This window comes from Coloeus monedula (genome assembly GCF_965178545.1).
Source record: "Coloeus monedula genome assembly, chromosome: 1".
NCBI lineage: Eukaryota > Metazoa > Chordata > Aves > Passeriformes > Corvidae > Coloeus > Coloeus monedula.
Window position 1 is genome coordinate 119055556 of NC_138781.1, and position 23317 is coordinate 119078872.

The window sequence follows — 23317 nt, forward strand, 5'->3', positions numbered from 1 at the left end:
ATATGCAAAGGAAAGATGGTGTATACCAAATAAATTTTGGCAACCCTGCAGAATCATCCCAGAAGGTAAAGAGTAAGGACATACCATAAAGAAAAAACAAAAAAAATTGTCACTCTGTGGAACAATAATGAACTCTGTTTCCTCATGACCTGGGGCTGTAACATGCTACATGCCTCAGCAGTGGCTGCTGTGAGCTCGGTGTCTAGTGAGCGTACCAGATCACTGCTTAGAGAGAACCTCACATTTTGAGTGGCTGAAACTATATAAAGACTTTGTTTACTGTTGCTCTTTCCCTGAGAAGCCTGTGCCTGCCATCTAGTCTGTTTCCAATCTACAGACAGCAATGTATGCACATCATACACTAATTTCTGTAACAACAAAGGAAGAAGAGTCAAGAGCAAACAAGAAAAAAATGGAGATAGAAAAGCAGAACTAATTTCCAAGTTCTCAGGTACTGCAGGATTACATGCCTTGTTCTAATTATGTTGCTACAAAAAACATAGGGAATGGGGCAATTCTCTGAAAGATTACAAGCAGTGTTTCAATTTCAAACTCATCTAGAAAAAATGGTAGATTTATGATCTGAAGAGCCAGCTTCTCTTGTAAGAAAAACTTTTAATACCAAAGGATTGCATATGTTAACTACCTACTAACATGGAGAAGACACCTGAATCATCTTACCCAAATCCTATGGGCACCTTAGCCTTCCCTGGACATCTTTAACTCAATTGCTGATCTGCTTAAACTTTGTATTATGAAAATAAGAGAGCACAGCAATATCTTTGATGTGAGGCTATTAAATTACAAAGAATAAGCAGAAAGTCTTAAAAATGAAAAGAGGTTTCAAAGTATTAACAAATTAAACAAATACCCACAACATTGTCCTTTAACTACTCCAATGTAATACTAAAGTAAAAAATAATCATTAATGTTCTATGAACTTGAAAGCTGAAATAGTAAGAGTTATAGGGACACTTGGAAAGTAGTACTCAACACCCCCAGTGTTTGATCTCCTCTGACTTGTTCTTTTCTCGCTCGTCCGCAGTCACAACTTTTCACTCCTGCCTAAAGCAACTATTAAAAGACAGTTGCTGGAGCTGATGCAGTAGGATGAACTTCCATTTGACCAAGACAGAATTCAACTGCTGCACTACCAGCTACCCAGAGACACTATCCCAGTTCAATTTGAAGAATCAGGCTTCTGCTGCCATGGAAAGGGAAACACTGTGGTTGAATGTGTGTCCTTGGTAGAGTACAAGAGTAATAATATGGGCAACACTCAACACCTGCACAGTTATTGCCAACTCTGCACCAAGTTGGGAGGATTTCTCAGTTCACAGCCAGAACACGTGGCTGCATGAAGATTTAGGCATCTTCAGGACAATTGTTACATGTTTGTTCATCCTTCTAATTATTTACTGTGAATTCCCAGCAATACCAAAGATAAAAAAGGGAACATTTTAAAAATTACTTCAGTAATTCAACACAGGCAAAAGTAGTATAATTTAAAAACACGCTTCTATATTATCTTAAGAGCAAAGAAACACGGAGAAAGACCTTGTGTTTTTCATCAAGTAGTAACAAGAACACTGTCTTTGAAAAGAAAAAAATCTCTGACAAATCTGTTTGCTCCAATTCCAAAAAGAGTTCAAATTAATCACTGAAATGACACACAGAGATGGGCATTTTCAAGATGACATCATGAATGGCCCAGCTTTGACTGTGCAATGCAATTTACTCTAAGAAAAGAGACAATTATCCAAATCTGTCTAAGCATCTGACATTTCTGTGTAAGTGAAGAATCCAAATTGGTCAAACCACAGCAAAAGAAAAGAGTGGAAAGAATATTTTCCTGATTTGGCAAACATCTTTTTCTGTACTGACACATACTGATGAAAATTTCTCAGATAAGCATGTCTGAACAAAGAAGGAGAAACTACGAATACGTTAAAAAGGTGTATTTCCTGTTTATTTTACAACAGTTATTATGCGTATTTTTAATTAAAACTTAAATTTCACACTCTTCTGACATTGCAAGCCTTAGTGAAAAAATTAATTCATCAGAACAACTGTCACTATCCTGGTTTCTTACAAGATAAATTTCAGGATAATCCATGATGGGAGCGAACTTCTATATTTTAGAGCAAGGTCTGTTGTAAGGGCACGTTCAGAAAATGCCAAGATTTCACAGAATTTCTTCATTTCCAGCAATTTCAATGGCTAATACAATGGTCAGGCCCTAATATTCTTAATGGCTGTTCATTTGAAAAACAATCTTTATGAAGAGAGAAAATAGCTGGGAAATTAAGTGACACACCTTTTCTATGTTACAGAACAAAGAGCAGTCCAGATTTCGTATTTTACACAAATAAAAGATTTCCAATAAATCTCCTGTCCAAACCCCAGAGAAAAAAATAGAGAACTTCATGTCACTTGGTTTAAGCAGGAAATTGCTATTCAAAATTAAACATGCCCATAATCTTAGCTGTTACATAAGATGCTTCCAGTCAGCCAAGTGCATACAATTTACACCACAGACCATTGCACAGCTCCCCCCAAAAACCTACTGATTTTCTACAGCAAAAGAAACCCAATTTGAAGCAGTCAACTTCACAAAAAACTTAAGCATTGCTAAATTCACCCAGAGTTTCCCAGAGAGAAGCCACAGTCAGAAGCTAAAAGGAACCTATTTGGTGTATTATGAAAGTTAGAGGCTGCATGCACAGAAGCAAAAATGATTGGCAGAAACAGTTTCTAGGGGAAGGAATCTGTTTGACAGGCAGTGAAACTAGGAAGAGATCTTTTTACCATCTGTTCCTTCTATACTCAAAGAAAAAGACTGCACAACGGCCAACCAAAGCCCTAAAATCTTCTTAACTGCTTGTGCCAAAAGGACCTAAGAAACAATGCAGAAATCTAGAGAAGTAACAAATTCACTGAATACAAACTAAAGCAATGAAGGCAGAATGCACACATACTGCATGAAAATGACAGAAAACAAAAATATAAACAGCGCAATTCTATTTCTACAACATCTGTGGAATACAACTATCTGTTCAATATTCTTAGAATATTTACTAGTTCACAATTAGAAAGGAAACTTACGCAGTTAATCTTTACATTGGGAAAAACAAAGATGCATTCTAAAGTGTTTTATCAAAAACAGTATTATGAAAGTATTCTACTGTTTTAAATATAACATTCTCTTTTTTATTGATAAAGAAAAGCAAAAATACCTTTTGTTCATTCAGCAGGTCTGTAATGGTTTGTGACATTTCATCCAAACTCTGTGCTGCCTTGACCAGGTTATGTAGAGCACGTACATGCTGGTGAAGAGGTTCAAAGTCACATAGTATGGGAACCCTTAAAAATAGTACAGGATTACTTTTTCACCACACTGTTAGTTTAATATTCCAGTCTATTAACTTACTATGTGTATATTTCAACAACACTAAGCTTCCCTCTGTATAAGGTCTGTACTTAAGGTAAGGTCTTAATTTCATTTATTTTATAAAGAACAAAAAGTCTACTAAGACCCCCTGGTATTTGTGTTTAAAATTAAAAACTTGGGAGCTTTTAAGGAGTGCATAATAATAAATACAAAGATGAGCAAGTAATTCCAGTCTTTCCTCCCAAGGAAAACATTTCCCAGTAGTACCTAGAGTTACAATGACAGTAACAGAAATGATTAAATCTCTAATTGAAGCACTTGTGTTTGCAAATTGCTTGTCTCCAGTTGGATTCTCTCCAATCCAGCTCTTCCTTCGAAGAAGCAATTAATTCTCTACTATTTTATTTTCGTGATAGGTAACCTAAATTAAACGACTGATTAATGTGTTGTGATCACATTTCAAGTGTTGCAAGATAAGCTGAAAACATGAAGTAAGAGTTCATTTAAACTAACAATACAGTAAAAGCAGATTACACTTCAATGTATTCTGCACTCTCTATTCAATATATAGGGCAAGTGGTATCCAGTGTATTTTTGTAGAATTAAGATTTCTATTAATTGCTCAAACACAATTTCAGAAGATTGAAAGCATTGTAAGTAAATTAAAACATCATTTTAATTATGCAGCTGAGAGGTTCAGTGCTAATAGAAAAGGACTTTGTGCTGGGTCTCAGTTTTGCTTATTGCTTGCTCTTTACATGTTAAATGAAAATACCAAAGAAAGTTCTGCTCTCAAGTTTCTTCTGAGATCAGCATCTACCCAAGGTGTATGACAGCTTTTGCCCACTGGAGTTGCAAGCTCACCACTACCCTGTATTTTCACCAAACGCAACCCCGAGCCCAGAAACCACGAGGAATATGACATAATCCCACCTCTATTGCCATCAAGTGGAAAGCTGTGTCACTACAATTCAAACCAGCTAAAACATCTTAGTCAGTGATTGGTTTTCTGACAAAAGCAGGGCAAAATTCTTCCTGACCTCAGTAAAAACCACCAGGAAGGTTGTAAAATTCTCACAAATCAAAATATCAGGCAAACATTAGGAAAAAGATCCTACAGTTGCACTTTTTTCCCCACAAAATTGATGAGGAGCAAGCCTAGGAGCACAAGAGAATTTAAAAGGGTACATCAGCTATAACATGACCTATGGCAAATCCATTGTCAAGCTGACTAAGCTCACTACACTTGTTAACTCCACCAACACCACCATAAAGATAGACAGGAATTCTGAATTAAAAAAAAAGAATGTCAGTCCAAAATACAGGTGAAAAAGCAGTGAATTCAGCTCGTGCCTTATGCACCAATAACAGGTATTAGGCTGACACTGTTGGTGAACCTGACAGATGGCAGCAAAGCATCGTCCTCTTGCATTTACCTTTGTAAATGCAATCCCAGCTTTTTGCCTTGGGGGCAAAAAAACCAAACCAAACCAAACAAAAAGTAATCTCAGCAAATCTCTAACTGCAGATCTCTTTGAGGAGAAGGATGATGATACATGCAACATCTGAATGTGATCATACTGATAGGTCTCCTCCTAGGCAGAACAGAACTTGCCACTGCCCATTTCTGGCCCATTATTTTAGTTGGTATTTCTCCCCCTTGACTGCTCTGAGACTGGAACCTCAGGCTAACAGTCCAAGTTCCAGATAAGGAACTAATCCTATAAATTGCTTGTGAGACAAACCAGTAGCTTTCCTGTCTGCATATGCATGTCTGCCTCATTGTTGGGAAGTAAGAAACATATAAATAGAGCTTCTACTCAAAATGATGGATTTCCATAGACAGCAGAGGCACTTAAGAGAATACACTTTTTAGTAAAATCAGTTTAGTAAAATCAGAGAAAAAGTAGTAATTGAATATAGAAGATGTCTATGATCTCATGCTGAGCTAAAGACATTTATTTTATTTCCTCCAGAACACCACACAACAAAGAGCAAAAGAAAAAGGATCAAATCTCATTCTGATCTGACAAAACATAGTTATAAGTTTATTTCAGTTTAAAACTGATTTTTTTTTTTTTTTTGCTTTTAGCTATGAGGCAGCTCAAAGGAACACTCAAAATCCTTTATATCTCAATACAGAATAGATATGTATAAATCATCAGAGCATGAGCATATAATGTACCTGCATTAAGTCAGTGAAGATCACTGCTTAAGAATGGTAACAGATCAGAAAATACCCTTGTCTGTTTTTATGGAAAATGAGCTAAGGGGGTAGAAAACTGATGGGAATGGGACCCCCAGGAGGGTTATTTCTGTAACACACAAAGTGTAAAAAGGTGCTTTACCTGAGTAATGGCTGTACTTCTGAAGGACAGAAAGACTGCAAAAACTGCAAGTCACTCAATGAGATATCTGGAAGCTCACTGTCAAATCTGCGAGGTTTTCGTGTCTGCAAGTAAGATATTAATTTACACATTGTTGTAAAGATAAGTATCAGATTACTAAAGAAGGATTTAAAAGAGCTTCATAAATAACACAGAAAAGTTAGCAGTAAACTGATCTCTTTCTCAAAAGATTTTTAATTTTTAAGAAACCATGTCTGGTCCTGTTCCCCTAAAAAAAACCCCTTACATTTGTAATGACTAACTATCCATAGTGCTTGGGCAGCAGTAGAATAGAGTATTTCAGCTGGAAGGGACCTAAAATGAGCATCTAGTCCAACTTCCTCCCTATTACCAAGCTTCATAAACATTATGGACGTGTTTATAAGTTAAGGGATAAGACATGGCACTGAAGATTTATTGTGCTGCTACACATACAAATATTAATTCAGTTCAGTATTTGAAACATTGAAATGAGGAGCATTCTTATTTTCCAAGTACCCTTAAAATAAAACACAGCTGAAAAGGAAAAGCTGAAAAGGTTAAAAAGGCAAAGTGAGATGGCAACATTAGAATCAGGGAGTTAGCTTGCTTCAATTAACCAAGCTATATCAAATCAAAGCTAACAGGCAATGCTGAATTACAATGCCCTCATGTTATCAGCCAATTATGAGACAAAAATGCTTTTCCACTCATCCAGTGATTATCAGAAAACATGGAAACCTTTTACTTGCTTTTACCATCCAATTAATTTTATTGTTCTATTATTCACAAGGCAATTAGATGAACAAATTATTCCTCCTTGCTTCTTTTTTCTGACCATTAAGAGCAGGATTTTTTTTTTTTCAATACCACAGACTAAAAAAAGACTGCTAAAAAGGAGAGTTGACATTTCCTCTCCCACTGCACTGTTACAAACCAATGTTAATATAGGTCACTTGAAATGGCAAGAACACTAGCTGCCAGCTTTTTCATTTGTGTCACAGCAATGTGAAAGGCATACAGCTTCAATGAATTAAGCTCAGGTTTTTAATTTATGAAACTACAGAAATTAAACAAACCCAAATATATGAGTACATACACAAAAGGATGGAGGCCAGGAGTCAAGTCCTCTAAACAAACGATTCCTTAGAAAGGACTTCCCTGAAGAAAAAACACAAACAAACAACTTATTTAAAGGAAGAAATGCAACATTGTCTCAAGAGAAACCAATTGAAGTTACCGCAGTTTAAGAGCTGAAGTACATTTGAAAGAACTACTACTTATATTGTTGATTACATAAAATTGCAAATGACCACAGAACATCAGGCAAAACCCACCATTCAAGCAGAACTCCCTTCACGGAAGCCTCTTTTTCCTTAATGTTCACACAGGCAAAAGCTTCAACTTATTTTTGAAATTTTCACTGTAATCTTCCTCATCTCCTTTCCAAAAAAATTTGATACACTTTTGTTCAATTTTCTCATTTTATCTGTCCATTCAGAACATAAGTTGCAGACTTTGCAGAGAAAGTAATCAGAATTCTTTGAGCAGAATCGTTATTTTTAATATTTTTTTTAAAAACAAACTTCTAGTGAAGGTCTTTAGACATGGGTCTTAGTTCTTGGATTTTTCTGGAGTAGTACAGAGGAAGTCATAGCAGTAGCCAAATATTCAGTAACAGTTTTAGAAGTGTTATTTAAAAGAACAATAAAGCTCACAAAGCATGTTTAAGCACAAATTGCATCCAAACGTGATAATGAGAAATCTTATGTTTTACAAACATTAATCACAACTTTCACGTTATTTTGGATAATCTATATGAAATAATTGAATGATTTTATTAATAGAAAAATATTTTGTTTATAATAGAGCAGCATGCACATCCTACTTGAGTAAAATTTTTTTTTCGGGTATTGAAATTAGAATATAATGAAAATATTTTAACTACAAAGACAAGAGATATACTTCAACACAAGTCAATTTCACAAAGACAAAGTACTTACTAAAGAGTTTACCGAAAGATTCCCTTTTTGCCTTTTCAGCTTCATATAGATGTTTCCCATCTTTTATTAAAGCACCTGCCCACTGTGAAAGGGGAGAACATGTAGTTACTTGCAATTTATATGCTGATACAAAGGTTTGGTCTCAAAATTTTATTTACTTACCTCCCTGTAGTGTTTTATGAACATTTTTCTCCTCACAACCTCAACAACAGCTAAACAGTACATCTGAGGAACAGTGCTGAGAGCCTCTACAACTTTGACCCTTTCTAGGAGCTCTGTTACAAGACGAAGCAGTGCTTGTAGTTTCTCTCCATCTTGGTCAGCATGAAGCATTACAAAACAACACCACCTACAAAAGTAGATTACACTTTAGAAGACCACATCTTAGCAATTTTTTTTTTCATTTAGATTAGATTAGCAACATGTCTGAATGGAAACGAACAATGGATGAAATGAACAATGCCATCATTTCACATGGGACAACAACAAGCTAACAAAGTACCAAGCTATTCAGAATTCAGTAGTCACCTTGCAGATTCCAATTAGTTTCTCACAGTAGAATATCCACATTAGTGATCAAAAATGAACATCTACCACCATTTGAGTTAAGACATTGGTTTTGACAAGTTCTTAAGCATAAATAACCTTAGAAATAGTAATAACACAACTTACTCCAGTAGAATTTAAAAAAGCTGATACATCCTGAGAAAAAAAATCCCTACTTTTTGTTTATAAATCTTAAAAATACTTATTGAAAAGCTTTAGCAGGAGGTATTAAAGGTTGGAATGCTGTCAAAGAAATAAGAACACAACACTGTTTGGGAAGTTCACACAACATACTCACGCACTACAAGCAACAGCCCTTGTAACACAAATTCTCATATCTTGTAACCCCATCTTCAATTCCCTTAATCATACAGTCAATAGGTAGATTTCAAGCACAGACACCAACATAATTAAACCACAGGATAACTAGTGAGAAGGTAATCAACTGGTGTGCTTGAGGAGAAACATTACAGCAACTTTGCCACCAGAGAAGCCGTAAGGTGGAGGTATATCCCACAACTAATAAAAACATATAAAATTGCCTTTATTGACAGAAGTGAAGCAAAAGTGAAACAACAAATACAAACAAGTCAACATTAAGCAATCAGGAATATATACTAACAAAGACACTAGAAGATATGCACTCTTGACTTTTTCATATGATTTCAATGATTTCCTTAAGACACACAATCCTTAAACACCTTCCTGCAAGTGGAAGTAACATGAAGTTGAAAAGTTTTAACTTACTTCAGTCTGACTTGCAGATTATTTGCAAGCTCCTGTTTGGCAGTGGTACATTTCTGTTTAATATCTAACAGTTTTCTGTGATTAGTTAACATAATCATCAGCTGATTTGCATGACTCAAACACAAATCAGGTAGCACAGAAGGATCTTTCAAGTTCTCAGCTCTCTTCTGATTTGCCAAAAATCCCTGGAGCAAGAGAGACATTTGTTACACAAGCTTTGTGACAATCAAAAAGCATGAAAGTGATACATCTTCTCTAAGAATGCAAGTATTTTAACAAACTTACTGCAACCATTGAGAATTATAACAGAATGATATATGAAGAAAAAGCAAGTGTCAAAGTTGCTTTCTTTCCAGTCCAAATCAATCTTGTTCCATATTTCACTACCAAATAGTTACCAACACAACCCTAATAGAACTTTACACAACTAACCAACACCAGTGAAAGACCACAAAATTTAATGCAGCAGAAACATAATTACTAGGATGGAGAGGATCAACCATCATTCTAACTTCTGCTAACAACCATCTTCCTAACTTCTGGCATTTGCAAGATTTGACATCAACTTAGAGCATGTTCAAGACTACTGTGGGCTAAAGAATTTGTATTTCTTGCATAAAAAAATTCACACATAAATCTAGCTCTTCTCGAGAGCCAAGATCACAGCCACACATCTTATCTGCATGCAGAATGCACCCTTACATCCTAAGTAAAGGAATAGACAATTTATAAAAAGAAATGGCAAGGACGAAGATTTGAAAGTTGAAGTCTCTGCCAAGTCTTGAAAAGGTACAAATTCTAAATTTACAGTAGCATTTAAACAAGGTGACGAAGACTCTTTCCATCTGACTGTTAGGTTTTTCACTCCAAAGTGGGATTGGTAAACTTGAGGTAGGCTCTTCAGCCAAGTGAAGAAGGAAAAAATAGCTAAAAGCACTGCTCACAATACAGGGCAACCAAGCACAGGGATGGGAAGACTAGCTTAGCCATCGTGCTAAATTCCCTTTGATTTAGCACTGGCCTACAGTATGAACGCCAAAAGACCGAGATTTAGCACAAACTTGCTTCTAAACTTACTCATTGAATTTTTCTGGAGACAAGCTCCACTTTTAAACAATGCTGACAGAAGTACTGATAGCACCCACCTTTACATACCAGACCAGATGCAACAGGGAGCCTGGGTCCTACACAACTCTCAGTCCAGCACTGCCCTCCTCAAAAAGGGGGTCTAGCTCCCCTCCCCCCTAAATTGGGAGGCAAGATTGATCATTTATTCCTACTAATAATATACCAGTGTGCAACCAGGAGTAAAAAACTCATGCCTTTCTTCAGAGTCCCAGCTCCAAGGTCATGGTGAAAATCTAAACATAGTCATGTATTGCCAAATAGACCTTTCTTTATTTACTTTCAGTAGCAAACAAGGTATTAAAGGACAATCTTAACTATCAAGTTAACTGAAGCTCTTTACAGAAACTGTATTTAATAAAATAACTTTCATATGACACTGGAGTGTTTTTTGAAAATAGGAGCTACATATTTGATATTTAAATAGTCTTTAATCTAATTTCTTATCACTCAAAATTATACTGTTCAGTGAAGGCACACTCCTCTCTCTCCTCACTACAAGATTGATGATCAACCATTAACCTATTCCCTGATCTTGTATCACTGAGTGACAAATTACCAAGAATTCAATATTCCCTTCAAAATTGAAACTGATCCACTTAATTCTTATTCCATATATCCAACTAAAGTTCTGATTTCCTAGCTGTAGCTTTAAACCATGTGAAAATATGACAACACGATGTAAAAACTGCCAGTATTTAAATGTCAAATTATTATGAAATAGCATCTTATTGACCAACCCCAGTGGGATACGTTGAAAACTATCTTGCATAATGACATGCAATTGTTTCATTGTAATTTTAACAGCATACACACATGAAGAATCTACAATTGTGTATTACCTGAGCAAGTTCTTTTTGTTCATTCACCAGTCTGCTGCAGCTTGCTATCATCTGGTCCAATGCATAGAGTCTATCCTCAAGACCTTTAATAGCCTTCATGTTCTGATTATCTAGTTTGGCGATAGTTTGGCGACATTCTGCCAGAAAGGGTTGGATGATCCTTGGATCAAGCTAAAAAAAAAAAGGTTTATTAGTTGCTGACACACTGAAAGGTGATTTAAGTTAGTTAAATGAGGTTTTTTAACCTCAATATTTTTCTTTTTTTTTTTTTTAATCTAATGTGTGACTACTTCTATCATCTTGTTTCAGAACTCTGAGTAAATGAGTATGAGGATTCTGTATCACAGCATGAATTTTTCTGAAGTACTCCAACCAGACTATCACTGAAATCTGAATCCTTATAAAGGGAAGAGACACTGGTTGAGGGGACAAGGTGAGGTGCAGAGGGAAGAGGCACTTTATAGCTAATGGGCAGTTTGACCTGGGATAGAGTCCATACGGCTACAATCAAAACCAATCATGAACGCGACTCAATGGAAAGTGCAGAAGGGAGGGTAGTGAGAAAAAGCTGAAGAGCCATCAATCTTTTCCCACTAAATAAATGTTTTAACTAACTACTTAGACAAGCAGATAATTTCCAAGCAACTGGAAAAGACCCCATAGAAAAACAGTATAGTTGTCATATTTTTAGCTAGAGGGTTTTTTCCCTAACAGAAACATTTTAAAAGTTATTTCATAATATTCCTTCATAGACCATTATCCAGAAAGAAAGAAGTATTTGAAACATTAAGAGTCTACCAATGCCCACAGATATTAAGGGTCACTCTTCAAGCTTCACTGTAAGAGTAGTAAATTAAAATTAGACGTCTAGAAACAACATACGGAAGTAATTGCAACACCTTATGAAGGTCAGAGTGTAATGTAAACCTGCAATATATTAGACGTGAACATAGTAAAAACCATTAGGTGTTAGCAGAAGATGAACAAATTTGCCCAAATTTATCCAAAATGGTTATGGTATTTTCTTATAGGAGAATCTAGTGAAAAGGATGCTATTTGTGAAGTCGCATTGGCTGCCACAGCACTGGCTTCTTTCATCAACATGCAGGTTTTATCCCACTTACAGAGCACACAAATCAACCTTCAAAAAAGAAAGCATTTATTTCACTCAACAGTAACATAAGTAAAAGTGTATTTTCCCCTCAATCTACCACTTAACTAAGTTTTCACACACAGCACTTCAGTCTGGAAACAACCTTCTTGGGGGGGCTGGGGGGGAGGGAGAGAGGAATCTGGGGAGCAGAAACATTTACAAATTAAGGAGCACCTATAAAGAATAGGTCTTCCAGTTACTTCAAACAAAAAAAAAAGGAAAAAAACCAACCAACCAACAGCTTAATGGGAAAGTACCAAAAACTAGTAATTAGCCCAAAACTTCTTAGAATAAACAACTAGTGCTGTTATTAATGTGACAAAATGCATCCAAGATTCTCTGAAAACAAAGGTTAATTTTTAGTATTTGATGTCTTATGAATCTTGGTCTTTTCTCAAGTCACTTGTCCATCTTCAAGAAACAGTAACAGAAGTATTTAACCAGATTGATTTTACAGGATTCACTTCACTGCCACCCTATTCAGGAGTACTCCCTGTGACATCCTGAATTAGTCCACTGCAGCATCCAGAAGAGTTTCTTAACAAACAAAATACTGAAGAACAATATGGTGTTTTTTTCCTCTTTTTACCTTCTTAAACTAATGGTGTTTTATCTCTTTTTACAAAGAACGCCTATTCCTCTCGTTCTTTTCTAGCCTATTTCCTCCATCCAACTCTTTTCATCCCGTCTTTAGCCTAACTGCATCTGTAGGATCCAGCTCTACTTTCATTGGTAGATAATATTGCTCTCTTCATCTTTTCAAAGTATCTTCCTTTTCTAGCCTCTTACGTAAGTGGCAACAACAGCACTTAACAAAAACATCTGGTTAGCACCTACTTACCCAGTGCTTTTACTGCAGCCTAGGTTTCTGCAATTAGAAGTGTCATTTTGTAGAAACATCTAGAGGCTAGAACCATCAGAAACTTAGCAGCACTCTGTGCAACACACCAGTTATGTCACGACTACCAGTAACAAACATATAAAGCTCTTACTCTGGTGCTTTAAGCTTTCAGGAAAATCTTACCTGAATTCAGTTTTTCAAATAAGAAGTGCAATCACAAACCATTTGTATGGTTCATATTTCCAAGAAGGAAAGGGCATGGGGAGAATGCAGTCAAAACCATTTTTAAAAGTTAGTGCCATTTTATTCTATTATTCTAACATTTTTTATACTAGAGTGTCACCCCAACTGCAAGATATTTATTTAGGATTTTCTTTTCCTTTTCAGCTGCAGCCTACTTCTGTTTTCAACTAATTCTAAATCAATGGTAAGTAAAGACACAATCCTTTGTCTGTGCTGCTAGCAAAACAGAGTAAATAAATGTTTTCCTAAGGAGAATCAGGAACGCTTTACTTCAAAGCTTTGGGGTTTTTTTGTGAACCAAAATGGACCAGGACTGATCAATAACAACTGCTCTGGTGAGTCAGAATACTCTGTCTGAAGCACTTTCCCCACCTGCCAATTCTGCTTATGCCAAGAACACTGAAAGAAACTTCATTTTTTGCAGGTTCAATCATAATTTTTCAACATAAAAATTGACTGAAGTAACAAAACAATTACAACAGTCGAAAATTTTCTGCCTAATCTTAGATAAGACAAGGACAGAAAAGACAAAACACAAGACAGCACCTCTAAAATACGTGACACGTGTCAGATAAGACTACAAGCTGACCAAAAAACGTAGAGTATGTACTTAACCAAAGTATTCTTTGCATTTTTGTGTCTTTTGGATCACTATAGTTTATTTGGAAGCAATTGTTTAATGTCTATCTCTTCAAATACTGATTTTTAAAACATACTACATTTGTGTTCTGTTAATGCTACATAGAAATTGAATTTATTGTCTCACAACCCACCTAGTGCGTTCTGTTGCTCCTGTTTTAAAATAGTAGAAAATACCTTATAGCGTTACTAAACAAACAGGAGAGAGGACTGTTTCAGACTTCAGCAAAATAGGAAGTCTTTTACAAAGTCAATTACTGTTTTCACTAAAGAAAAACTTGTCATGTCCAATCTTTTCCTTAGCCTTTTCTGTACTACTAAAATCTTAGACAGCCCCTAATATTAAGCCAAATTCTCCAATTACTTTTAAGACACAATTGAAATATCAATGTACAGAACCGGCCAGACCATGATGTTCTCTACAACAGGTGGGTTTTAGAAATCACTGATTCAGTCTTCCAGTCCTACCTTAGAGAGGAAATAAAGTGTCAAAGACAATATAAATTGTTTCCTTTGCTCAACCTGTGTTGTGTTGCAATAGTATATTATACATACGAAAACAAGGCTAGACAATGCAAGAAGTATCAGCTACAGTGAAAGCAAATAAAGAAGGAAAACTATAGGCAAAAGAATTTTAAAAGGTTTTAATGCTCACTGATTAAAATAATAATTTTGAAAGTAAAGTGAGCACTGTTGTATTCTTCCAGCAGAAATACAAACAGACTGATTGAGCCCTTCTGAGCACATCTGTATCAGCTAATAAAGAATGCAGAGATATAGAATATAAATTTATCCCAATTGACCATATGAATTTGTTCTATATTTTAATAAAGGCTTAACTATTTTGAACTCAAAGAACATTAATTTTGGTCCAAGAAAATCTTTACTTTTATTATAAACGTAGTTTCTATGAAAAAGGCAACGAAATAACAGTAGTACCACTTTGCTTATACACTACAAGAAGTTTTTGGATTTCCAAAATAAATGGCTAGCTGAGAAATAAGCAAGATAACAAGCATTCATTGTAAAATGATGCATCTTCCTAAAGATCGGATTCTTAACACTCAAACTCATAAAACACTTTCCCCACACTTATCCCTCCCCGGTCTCTGCTTTGGCCTTCATTACGAAAGTTATCTGAGAAACAAGTTACAAAAGAGCTGAGTTCAGTCACTTCAAAAGCACCTCCATCTGGAAAAAAGCGGCAGCATTCAATGGAATGTAATTTGATTTTTAAAAAATTATTAACTTACCCTGCTCATAGAATCAAAACATTTTCTGACCAGGGATTCAACATCATTAGGTCTATCTTGAACATTTATCCAGTCTAACAAAGACACATTGAAGGAAGGCTGATCATCATCTTTCAATTCTACTGACATTTCATTGTCCTGGACAGTAGCATTTTGACCAGATTCCTTATCATCTTTTACATTTTCAGGCTCTGTGCCTTCCAAAGCTGAATGTTCAACTGACTTGCAAAATGATGCCAACATTGATTTACTGTTCACTTTAGATATATCAGGATAAAGCACCAATTCAGCAGATTTCCCATCCTCAGTTTCTTCACTTTCTGCTCCTCCGTGTTCAGGTGAAGAATCCAGTCTTCCTAAACACTCTCTGTAACTATGTCTTGTCAGGCACTCGAGCAGTGGTATCTTGGCCATGATAGAAACAGCAGAACCCAAGCTTTTGTTAAGAAGTGAAAAGAAAAAAACATCAGTATCTAGAAGCCAATATAACACAAAATCTTAGCTAAAAAATAACAATATGAACTGCTATTCATTTTAGAATTGAAGCAGATTTCAAAGTTATTTTGCAACTACCCTTTGAAACTACTGCGCTGAGTACCAACATCATGGAAAGAGAGCTAAAGAAATCAGAGTTTTTGCTCTTTTCCACTGCTGAGTATGATATCTTCTAAACTTCCAAGCTTATGGCTACATTGCAACGAAAAGTTGTAACTTATAACTCGAAATAAAAGTTTTAAGTTATATTGCAATAAAAAAAAGAGTTTGATAAACTGAGTCACACCCACTTACTTCTTTGTTTAAACACACAACCGGGACTTATGTTTCCTATCCACATGGATATCAATGTTTATTATCAAAGCTTTGAGTGTTCTCTGTCTGACTACTTTTGCAGAATTTGAATAGTTTCTATTTGGTAAAAGCTATGAAGCTCAAGGTGTTTTTTTACAGATAAAATATATTTATGGTTTATTTTTTTAAGTGTCCAGTATCTATGTATATTCTGCAAAGAAAAGCACTCATAGAAACACCACAACACTATAGTGCAAAGATGTGAAAGATTTTCTTTGAAGTAACACCCAGTCCTTTGCAGGACACAAGTACAGACACACACACACACATACACACAGTATATATATCTAGATACATGCCCCCCATCCCATTCAAAGGAATACAAATTCACTCAAAAGTTTGTGTTATGACTTCATATTTTCAACACAGATTGTACTTCTTAATATCAGTTCAAGTTATTAAAAATCAATTAATTCAAAAGTGTAAACAGGTACTTAAAAATTCTAATGTCTAAATTTATTATCTCATTTTTTGTAGTGCACATTTGGAATGACTCCAGCTCTTAAGCAGCTGTTCATTAACGAGTTTATCTCCCACATAATTCAATACAGGTTTCTTTGTGCTGATAAATGAAAGGAAAAATGTCAGTTAAAAAAAGTAACTAGCACAGAACAAAAAGAATATTCTCCATGACACACAATCAAACAAACACATGCTTGTTTAATCAGAATAAGCACCAGACATAAAACACTTAAAAAACTAAGTTTAAAATAGAGTAAATTTGGAGATTAAGAATGAATTTAATAGCAAACCTACTGTGTAAGTTTCAATTTGATATCATCTATGGACTGCAAATAGCTTGAATACACATTTTCAAACTTGAAAAGCAGCTTTTGATAAGAGTATGTACAATCTTCCAAGTTGGCCATTATGGCAGCCCAGCCTTGATGCTGAAGATGTTCATCATGTACAAGACCTTCACAAAAGGAGCAAAGCTTCTTGGCAACCTCATACATTTCCTGAAAAAACAATCATCAAAATACAAATCAAGCTACTGTTGTAACTTTATTAAAGATTTTAACATAAAAAGTATGACATTTAGATAGCTCAAAAGTTGTACACCTTAAAACTTCAAAAAAAAAAAAGAAAAACCACCAAACTTTTTTAAATTTAAGAATAAAGGAAGTTAATTAGATGACAAAAAATCAAGTACTATTTATTGAGAAATATCTTCAAAACAGAGAGGTGAAAACTGTAGTTCCAAAACCACCTTATAAAATTAATTAAATGCTGCTAACATAAAATACTCAGGGCACACACAAGAATAATAACCCTCGTACTAATAATATGATAGAAAAAACTGACAATCAAGGTCCAATAAGGAGAACCTTTTTGATGAGCCAAGCAGAAGCTCAGAACAAGACAATGAACTGCACAGTCAGCAAAAGTGCAGGTGGATCAGATGCAAGAAGAGATGCATGAGGAAACAGCAGGGCAAATAATTTAAGTCTTTTATTGATTAATAAACCAGATGCAACATGATGAGCAGCAGTACAGTGTCCACAAAACTCTAAAACATACCCTGAAACTTGGCATCTGCAAACCAATGTGGAAGTTTTTCTGTTAAAGTACTGGATGACACAGAGGCATTTTACTTCCATATGAGGGTGAGAATTTACAACTGCACTAGGCAAAGTTAAAATAGAGACCTACATATGGTAATTACCAGATCTTACTAAAAGTGTATTGCAATGCCCATTATAATCAATTCCAAAGTTGTAGTTAGTAGGAAGAGCAACTATTTTAAGTTTAGCAATTTAAGTAAAAGGCTGTTCCCCTCAAAGGACGTACTAAAACACCAAAAAGTAATAACAAAAGTCATGCAATAAATCCTTCAAGCTCAAAACTTTACCAATAACACACTCCAAGGAAAATATATTCCTGAGCATACCTGTACTTTAGGTTTTAGTATCTACCAAACCTACAAGAAAGAAGTCTTCACTTTTTGAAGAGGTTGAGCACACTTTTAAACCAGGACTGAACACAACTTTCCTGTGCTATCATACATGTGAGAAAACCACGCACGGAAAAACAAGTTACACAAAATACAGTGAGAGAGCAGTGTTAAAAACCTAACACACCTGTGTATTTCAGAATTCGTTTGCTGCTGAACACATGGTTAGCAGCATATATGCACACTCAAAAAAATTTGGGGACCAACAACACTTACCTTCTGAAATAAACCACTAAACTGCATTTTAAACAAACATTTTAAACAAACATTTCAGAATTCATACTGACAAAACCTGAAAGTTATGAACATCCTCCCTGTTTCAGAAGTCCAAGCCCTGTTTCAAGCAGCTTGACAAAATTCTACTGTCCTTCAAATTACTGATAGCTAAGCAGATGAACAGTGAATATACAAAATACTTATCTATGCAACTCCAATGAAATCCGAAGTTGCTCTTACAAACTCCTATCACTTTGTAGTAAAGATGTTACTTGTCTTGTTTTCTGAACTTTGGCAGCTTCCTGTGCATGCGAGAATGATGATTTCCAGTTTGAAAAAAATGGTTATTTTAATTGCTGCAGGAACTCTCGCTTCCTAAGTCAAAAATCAACCAATAACACAACTGGAATGGTATCCAGACAATGCTGAAATCTGCAAGTCAGTTTCTCCAGACCATCCCGAGGAGTTTGGCTATAAAATTTAAATGTACATAAGCTGACCAATGCAGTATTGACAACTTGAACAATTTTTTACTTTCTTAAATTCACTTCATATACAAGTTATGCAAAGGCAAATTGCACAGCATATAAAAAAAGCAGAATTACTGCTTCCTCAGTAATCATACTAAGAACCAAAAGGACAGGCTGTTTTACCCTAGGATATACCAAAAAAGTACACCAAAAAAATGAAGTTGAAAAGGTAACTGAATGTCTCTGTTGCATTCTAATCACATCCTGGAAATATACACATTTAACTTTCAACTCATAAAAATTACTCTCTTCTCAAAGTCAACCTTCCTCCAAATGAGGAGCCATACCACTCCAAACCACTATCAGCCACAGTTCCAGAAGTGAGAGCATATACAAAACCACACATTAGTTTCAAACAGTTTAAAACAGCAGAAGCCACCTACAAAACCAAAACTAATCATAAAATCCTTTTATGCAGTTCCTCCAAATGAGTATCAACGAGGCAAAGTAAAGACTGGATGCAGACGTTTCTTTAAAAGCCCTGAGCAGAGGTTTTTGTCAGTTCTATTTTTCCTTTGGACAACCTCACTTAGCACAGCACAGATCAAATATTTAACATGTTGAAGTATGCACTAGGCTTCATATGACCAAACTTTCCATCCTGAGACATACTCTTAACTAGTGGGCAATGTTTGCTTTTTCAGCTAGATCTATTATTGTGCTCACAGTAGAAGTCAGAAGTTACAAGTTAGAGCTGCCCTATGAAGCCTTATGATGTATCATGTTTGGTACTCCTTTCAGAACCTAAGTGTTGCCAATTTAACATTTTAGTTTTAACAAGCTTGTTTCCCCAGATAAAAACTTTCAAACACAAAACAGAAGTTGCAAGTAGAATAAAAAAAAAAATCCTCATAATTGACATCACTTGTTACACAACTGATAACCAGCCCTGACACTCTGTATCTAAGAGTCTAATCTGTGGCAATTCACTCAAATTTAACCAAACCAGGAGCTCCTGTCCCAGCAGTCTGACTCCTAGAAAAGCAAGAGCAAACAACAGTACTTCCCAGAGCAGCAAATTAGTATTTGTTAATTTTTCGGAAACCTTGTAACAGAAGGACATTCTAATAAGTGTCGGAATCTCTCATATAAACAGATATATGCCCAAAGGAACTATTATATAAAAATACCCCAATGCCATCTAAGTATTCCACCAGGTATTCTCTGTCAGATGAGCTGCAGCTTCTTAAGGTATACACAGCAGATGTGGACATTAAAATAAAAATCCCCTTATGAAAGCCATCATAAATATTGCTCATAAATCATCTCAATCATAAGCATTGAAACATACTATGTCTCTCAGAGAAAAAATATTTTTTTCTGAGCTAACTCTGAGATCAAAATTCAATAGTGTAGTTTTTTTCAGGTAACATGTTTTCAAAGTTACCCATATGCTAATAGACTGCAAATCAGATTGTACAAATGAACAGACACATTTCAGGGCACATATGCAAGGTACTACAACAGCATCCCATATTATCATCCTCTCAAAGTTATTTTTACACGTGCCAAGGAAATTCTCTCTAGTTAGTGGGAGTAAAACTAGAGAATTCCATCTGCATGGATGAACCTGAATGCAATTAGTCCACAGACACCAAATACTGCTTTTGATGTTGCTTTCTTAAGCCATATCATGAAATAAGCTCATTACATTCAAATAGTAAAGAATATTACTCTGAATTAAGGAGGTTCCAAACAGATGGTTCTAATGAAGGTCAAACCACATGGAGTAACTATTTGTCCACATGCCAGAACTGTTTCAGTCTTAGACTATACTAAGCAGATACCAGTGCATACAACAAGAACACTATGTTAAACCCATATTTTATTTGTTTTGTTTTAGTCAACCCTGCTTTCAAAATGTGAAAGCATGCAGCAAGAAAACAAAGTGGAAAAGTTGTTTTGTTTCCTTTGGAGTACCTGTGTAACTTAACTTTTTTCTTTAAAGTTACAAAATTAAAAGCTACACAAATGCACCTTTCTTATCTTTCCATCACTTCTGAAATAAAGCTTCAGGTGATGTAGCTTGTTCCTTCTACCTGCTGTCTACCTCCGTAGACAACATTTTTGTGAGAGGTCTCCAGCCACTTTAGAAGAATCTAGACCTATAAATTTTAAATAACTGTATGGCTCTATGCAGGAAAGAATTAAGCAGCTCTCTGCGAAATGAATAAATTCTAAAAACTGAATTATGTCAGGCACAGAAGTAAAGGCCTGCAATCCAACATATGTTTTAATGCTTCTCAGTAAGCTTGCCAGCTCCAGCGCAGAAAATGAAGCCTGCCTAACAACAGGCTTGCTTTTGTCATTGACTGTTCACAGATGCACTCAAGTCTTACTGGCAGACACCCAATGGTTCACAGAGCACAAAAGTTAACTTCAGTTGCCTTGTAGGGCTACATTCATCCTAGTGGCCTACAGCAGCATATCTAGAACACCAACCACTTCACTGCACTGCTGGAATGAGTACCTAAAAGAGCACCACTACCAGGATAAGAGTACCGAGACCCAGACTAATCCCCACTTGCTGTTATGCTGAAGAGTAAATAAAGACATCTTCCCTACCCAATTTTTCAAGAAATCCACGGGACCACCAGAATGCTTTAATCTTTGGTTGAGTATTGTAACAGAGTGTTTAGTTGAATTATTTCCTTTGAGAACCACAACTTAAATTCAGGCAATTCTTCTGATTATAATTAATTCTGTTTTCTAGGTTTCAACCAAAAATCAGTAGAAGCAACAAAGTATGTTTTATCTAATGCAGAAATTAACTGGCAAAGTGTTTAGGATTAATTTCAAGACTTTGCATCCTACTGTCGTAATTCTGCTCATCTGAATGAGCAAAATTTGACAAAGGTCTGTTGTCTTAAGTGGTCTTTGGACTTACCTCTAAAGAACAAAAGTTCTCAGGAAATGCAGGGTTCTTTCCATTCTCTAAAACCCTGTGGTAGAAGGAAATAAGTCATCAAAGTCCTCTACTGCCATGTGTCTGAAACCATGTAAAAGGGACTCCCTTACAGGTTTCAATCACCATAAAAATCAACCTCAGACCAACAAAAATGATCCTTAAAAGTAGAATTCCACAAACTCATACACTGTAACAGCAGATAAACACTTTCACAACAAGGAACTGTTACCTTATTTACCAAAACTAGTAACCAAGACCATTATCTTAATGCATACACAGCTAAAACATCAGTGAAGCTATTAGATTGACACACTTCAAGATTTCAGTTTTAAAACTTATAATTGGAGCAGTTAACTTCACTGTAAAGGAGACTGATATTTCATGGCAATTTGTCTCCTGTCAGTAGACAGCCAATTATTCCATAATTCTTTAATATCGGTCATTTTTGGTGACTGCATCCTTTGGATATTTGTCCACACAGTTCACGACTTATTTCCTACTTAAACATACTTATTTCACCAGCATAATACAGAAAAAGTTATTTTGTTAGTCACAGCTTAATGACTTTCTTCAGTATTACTTTCACCATTTCTCTCTGATATTACAAGTAGGTTTGGAGAAGTCAAGTGACAGAATTTACCATCACAAAACGTACTGAGAAGTGACATAAACCACCACAGTCAGGGAGTCAAACCATGGTTTAAGATAAGTGTTAACTTCCACTAGCTTGATTCCAAATCACCCAACTCTTTTCTCTCAGATCTATTTTTTAAAAGCTTGATCTAAAGTTCAGTTACAAAGGGTAAACAAAATGCTAGAGTAGCATTTAGAAAGATCTGCCTTAGAGTAGATCCTTCATTATACCTTAGGATAAACTAAAACCTACTCCATACTACCCCACCCAGCTCAATTACTTTAAAAGATTGAGACTGATCACTAACCTGAGTTACAGAGAAATTTGGACTTCTTTGGAGGAGCCACAAGTGTGTCTGACTATTAGACAAATTGTGGATACAATATTGCTGCTAGCAGGAATTTTTCTTGCTTCTTTCCAGTCCCGTGAGCTACTTTTCTCTCTCACGGAAGATATTAGCCAAGTTCTATAAACTATGAACACCTGCGACCTTGCAAAGCTTTGTTTATGCTACAGTAGAAAAATATTTTGACAATGGATGTTTTAGGATTTTAGCCAATCACCCCAAGGGGTGGCTGATCCTTTGACCAATCAGACTATGAAGAAAAATGTCTATAAAAGAGTTTGTAAAATAATTAAATAAATCAATCTTGCTGCACAATTTCTGCCTGTTGGATCTCTCTTCTCCTCCCTGCCACTGAGGCATACCATAACAGACAAATAATTTAGCCAAAATTAATTTGGCCACACAATAGTTTCAAACACTACACACCTTGAAGAATATTCGTATTTTAAAGTAACTCTTTCCAGAGAGTCTCAAAGCAATTTTCTAGTAGAAAAGAGCATTTCTCTAAATAGTAGATCCACAGCTTTCAGGAAGCATGACTATACTTCTTGGCTTATATATCTGAAGTGTTTGAAACTAAACCAAGAATCTGTGACTATGTACTATGACTACAACTGTGGTTTTACACAACCAAATGAAATGACCACACAGTTTCTCATCCTCATTTCCACTTCTCAAAGAAGAACTGACAGGAACTGACAGTTTGATCATGACAGCAGCAGCATCCCATG

General features: G+C 35.6%; 1 protein-coding gene across 2 annotated transcripts in view; it reads right to left on the reverse strand.

Moving 5' to 3' along the window:
* RB1CC1 (RB1 inducible coiled-coil 1) overlaps nucleotides 1–23317 on the reverse strand; it is a 68551-nt gene that overhangs the window by 23026 nt on the left and 22208 nt on the right. For both annotated transcript variants that reach the window (XM_082298046.1, XM_082298045.1), the window contains exons 6-14: nucleotides 16755–16957; nucleotides 15150–15585; nucleotides 11021–11191; nucleotides 9054–9238; nucleotides 7923–8109; nucleotides 7761–7842; nucleotides 6857–6918; nucleotides 5740–5843; nucleotides 3237–3363 (exon numbers count right to left, since the gene is read on the reverse strand). In XM_082298046.1, the coding sequence (XP_082154172.1) occupies nucleotides 3237–3363; nucleotides 5740–5843; nucleotides 6857–6918; nucleotides 7761–7842; nucleotides 7923–8109; nucleotides 9054–9238; nucleotides 11021–11191; nucleotides 15150–15585; nucleotides 16755–16957 (1557 nt within the window). The remainder of the gene's footprint in view (nucleotides 1–3236; nucleotides 3364–5739; nucleotides 5844–6856; nucleotides 6919–7760; nucleotides 7843–7922; nucleotides 8110–9053; nucleotides 9239–11020; nucleotides 11192–15149; nucleotides 15586–16754; nucleotides 16958–23317) is intronic.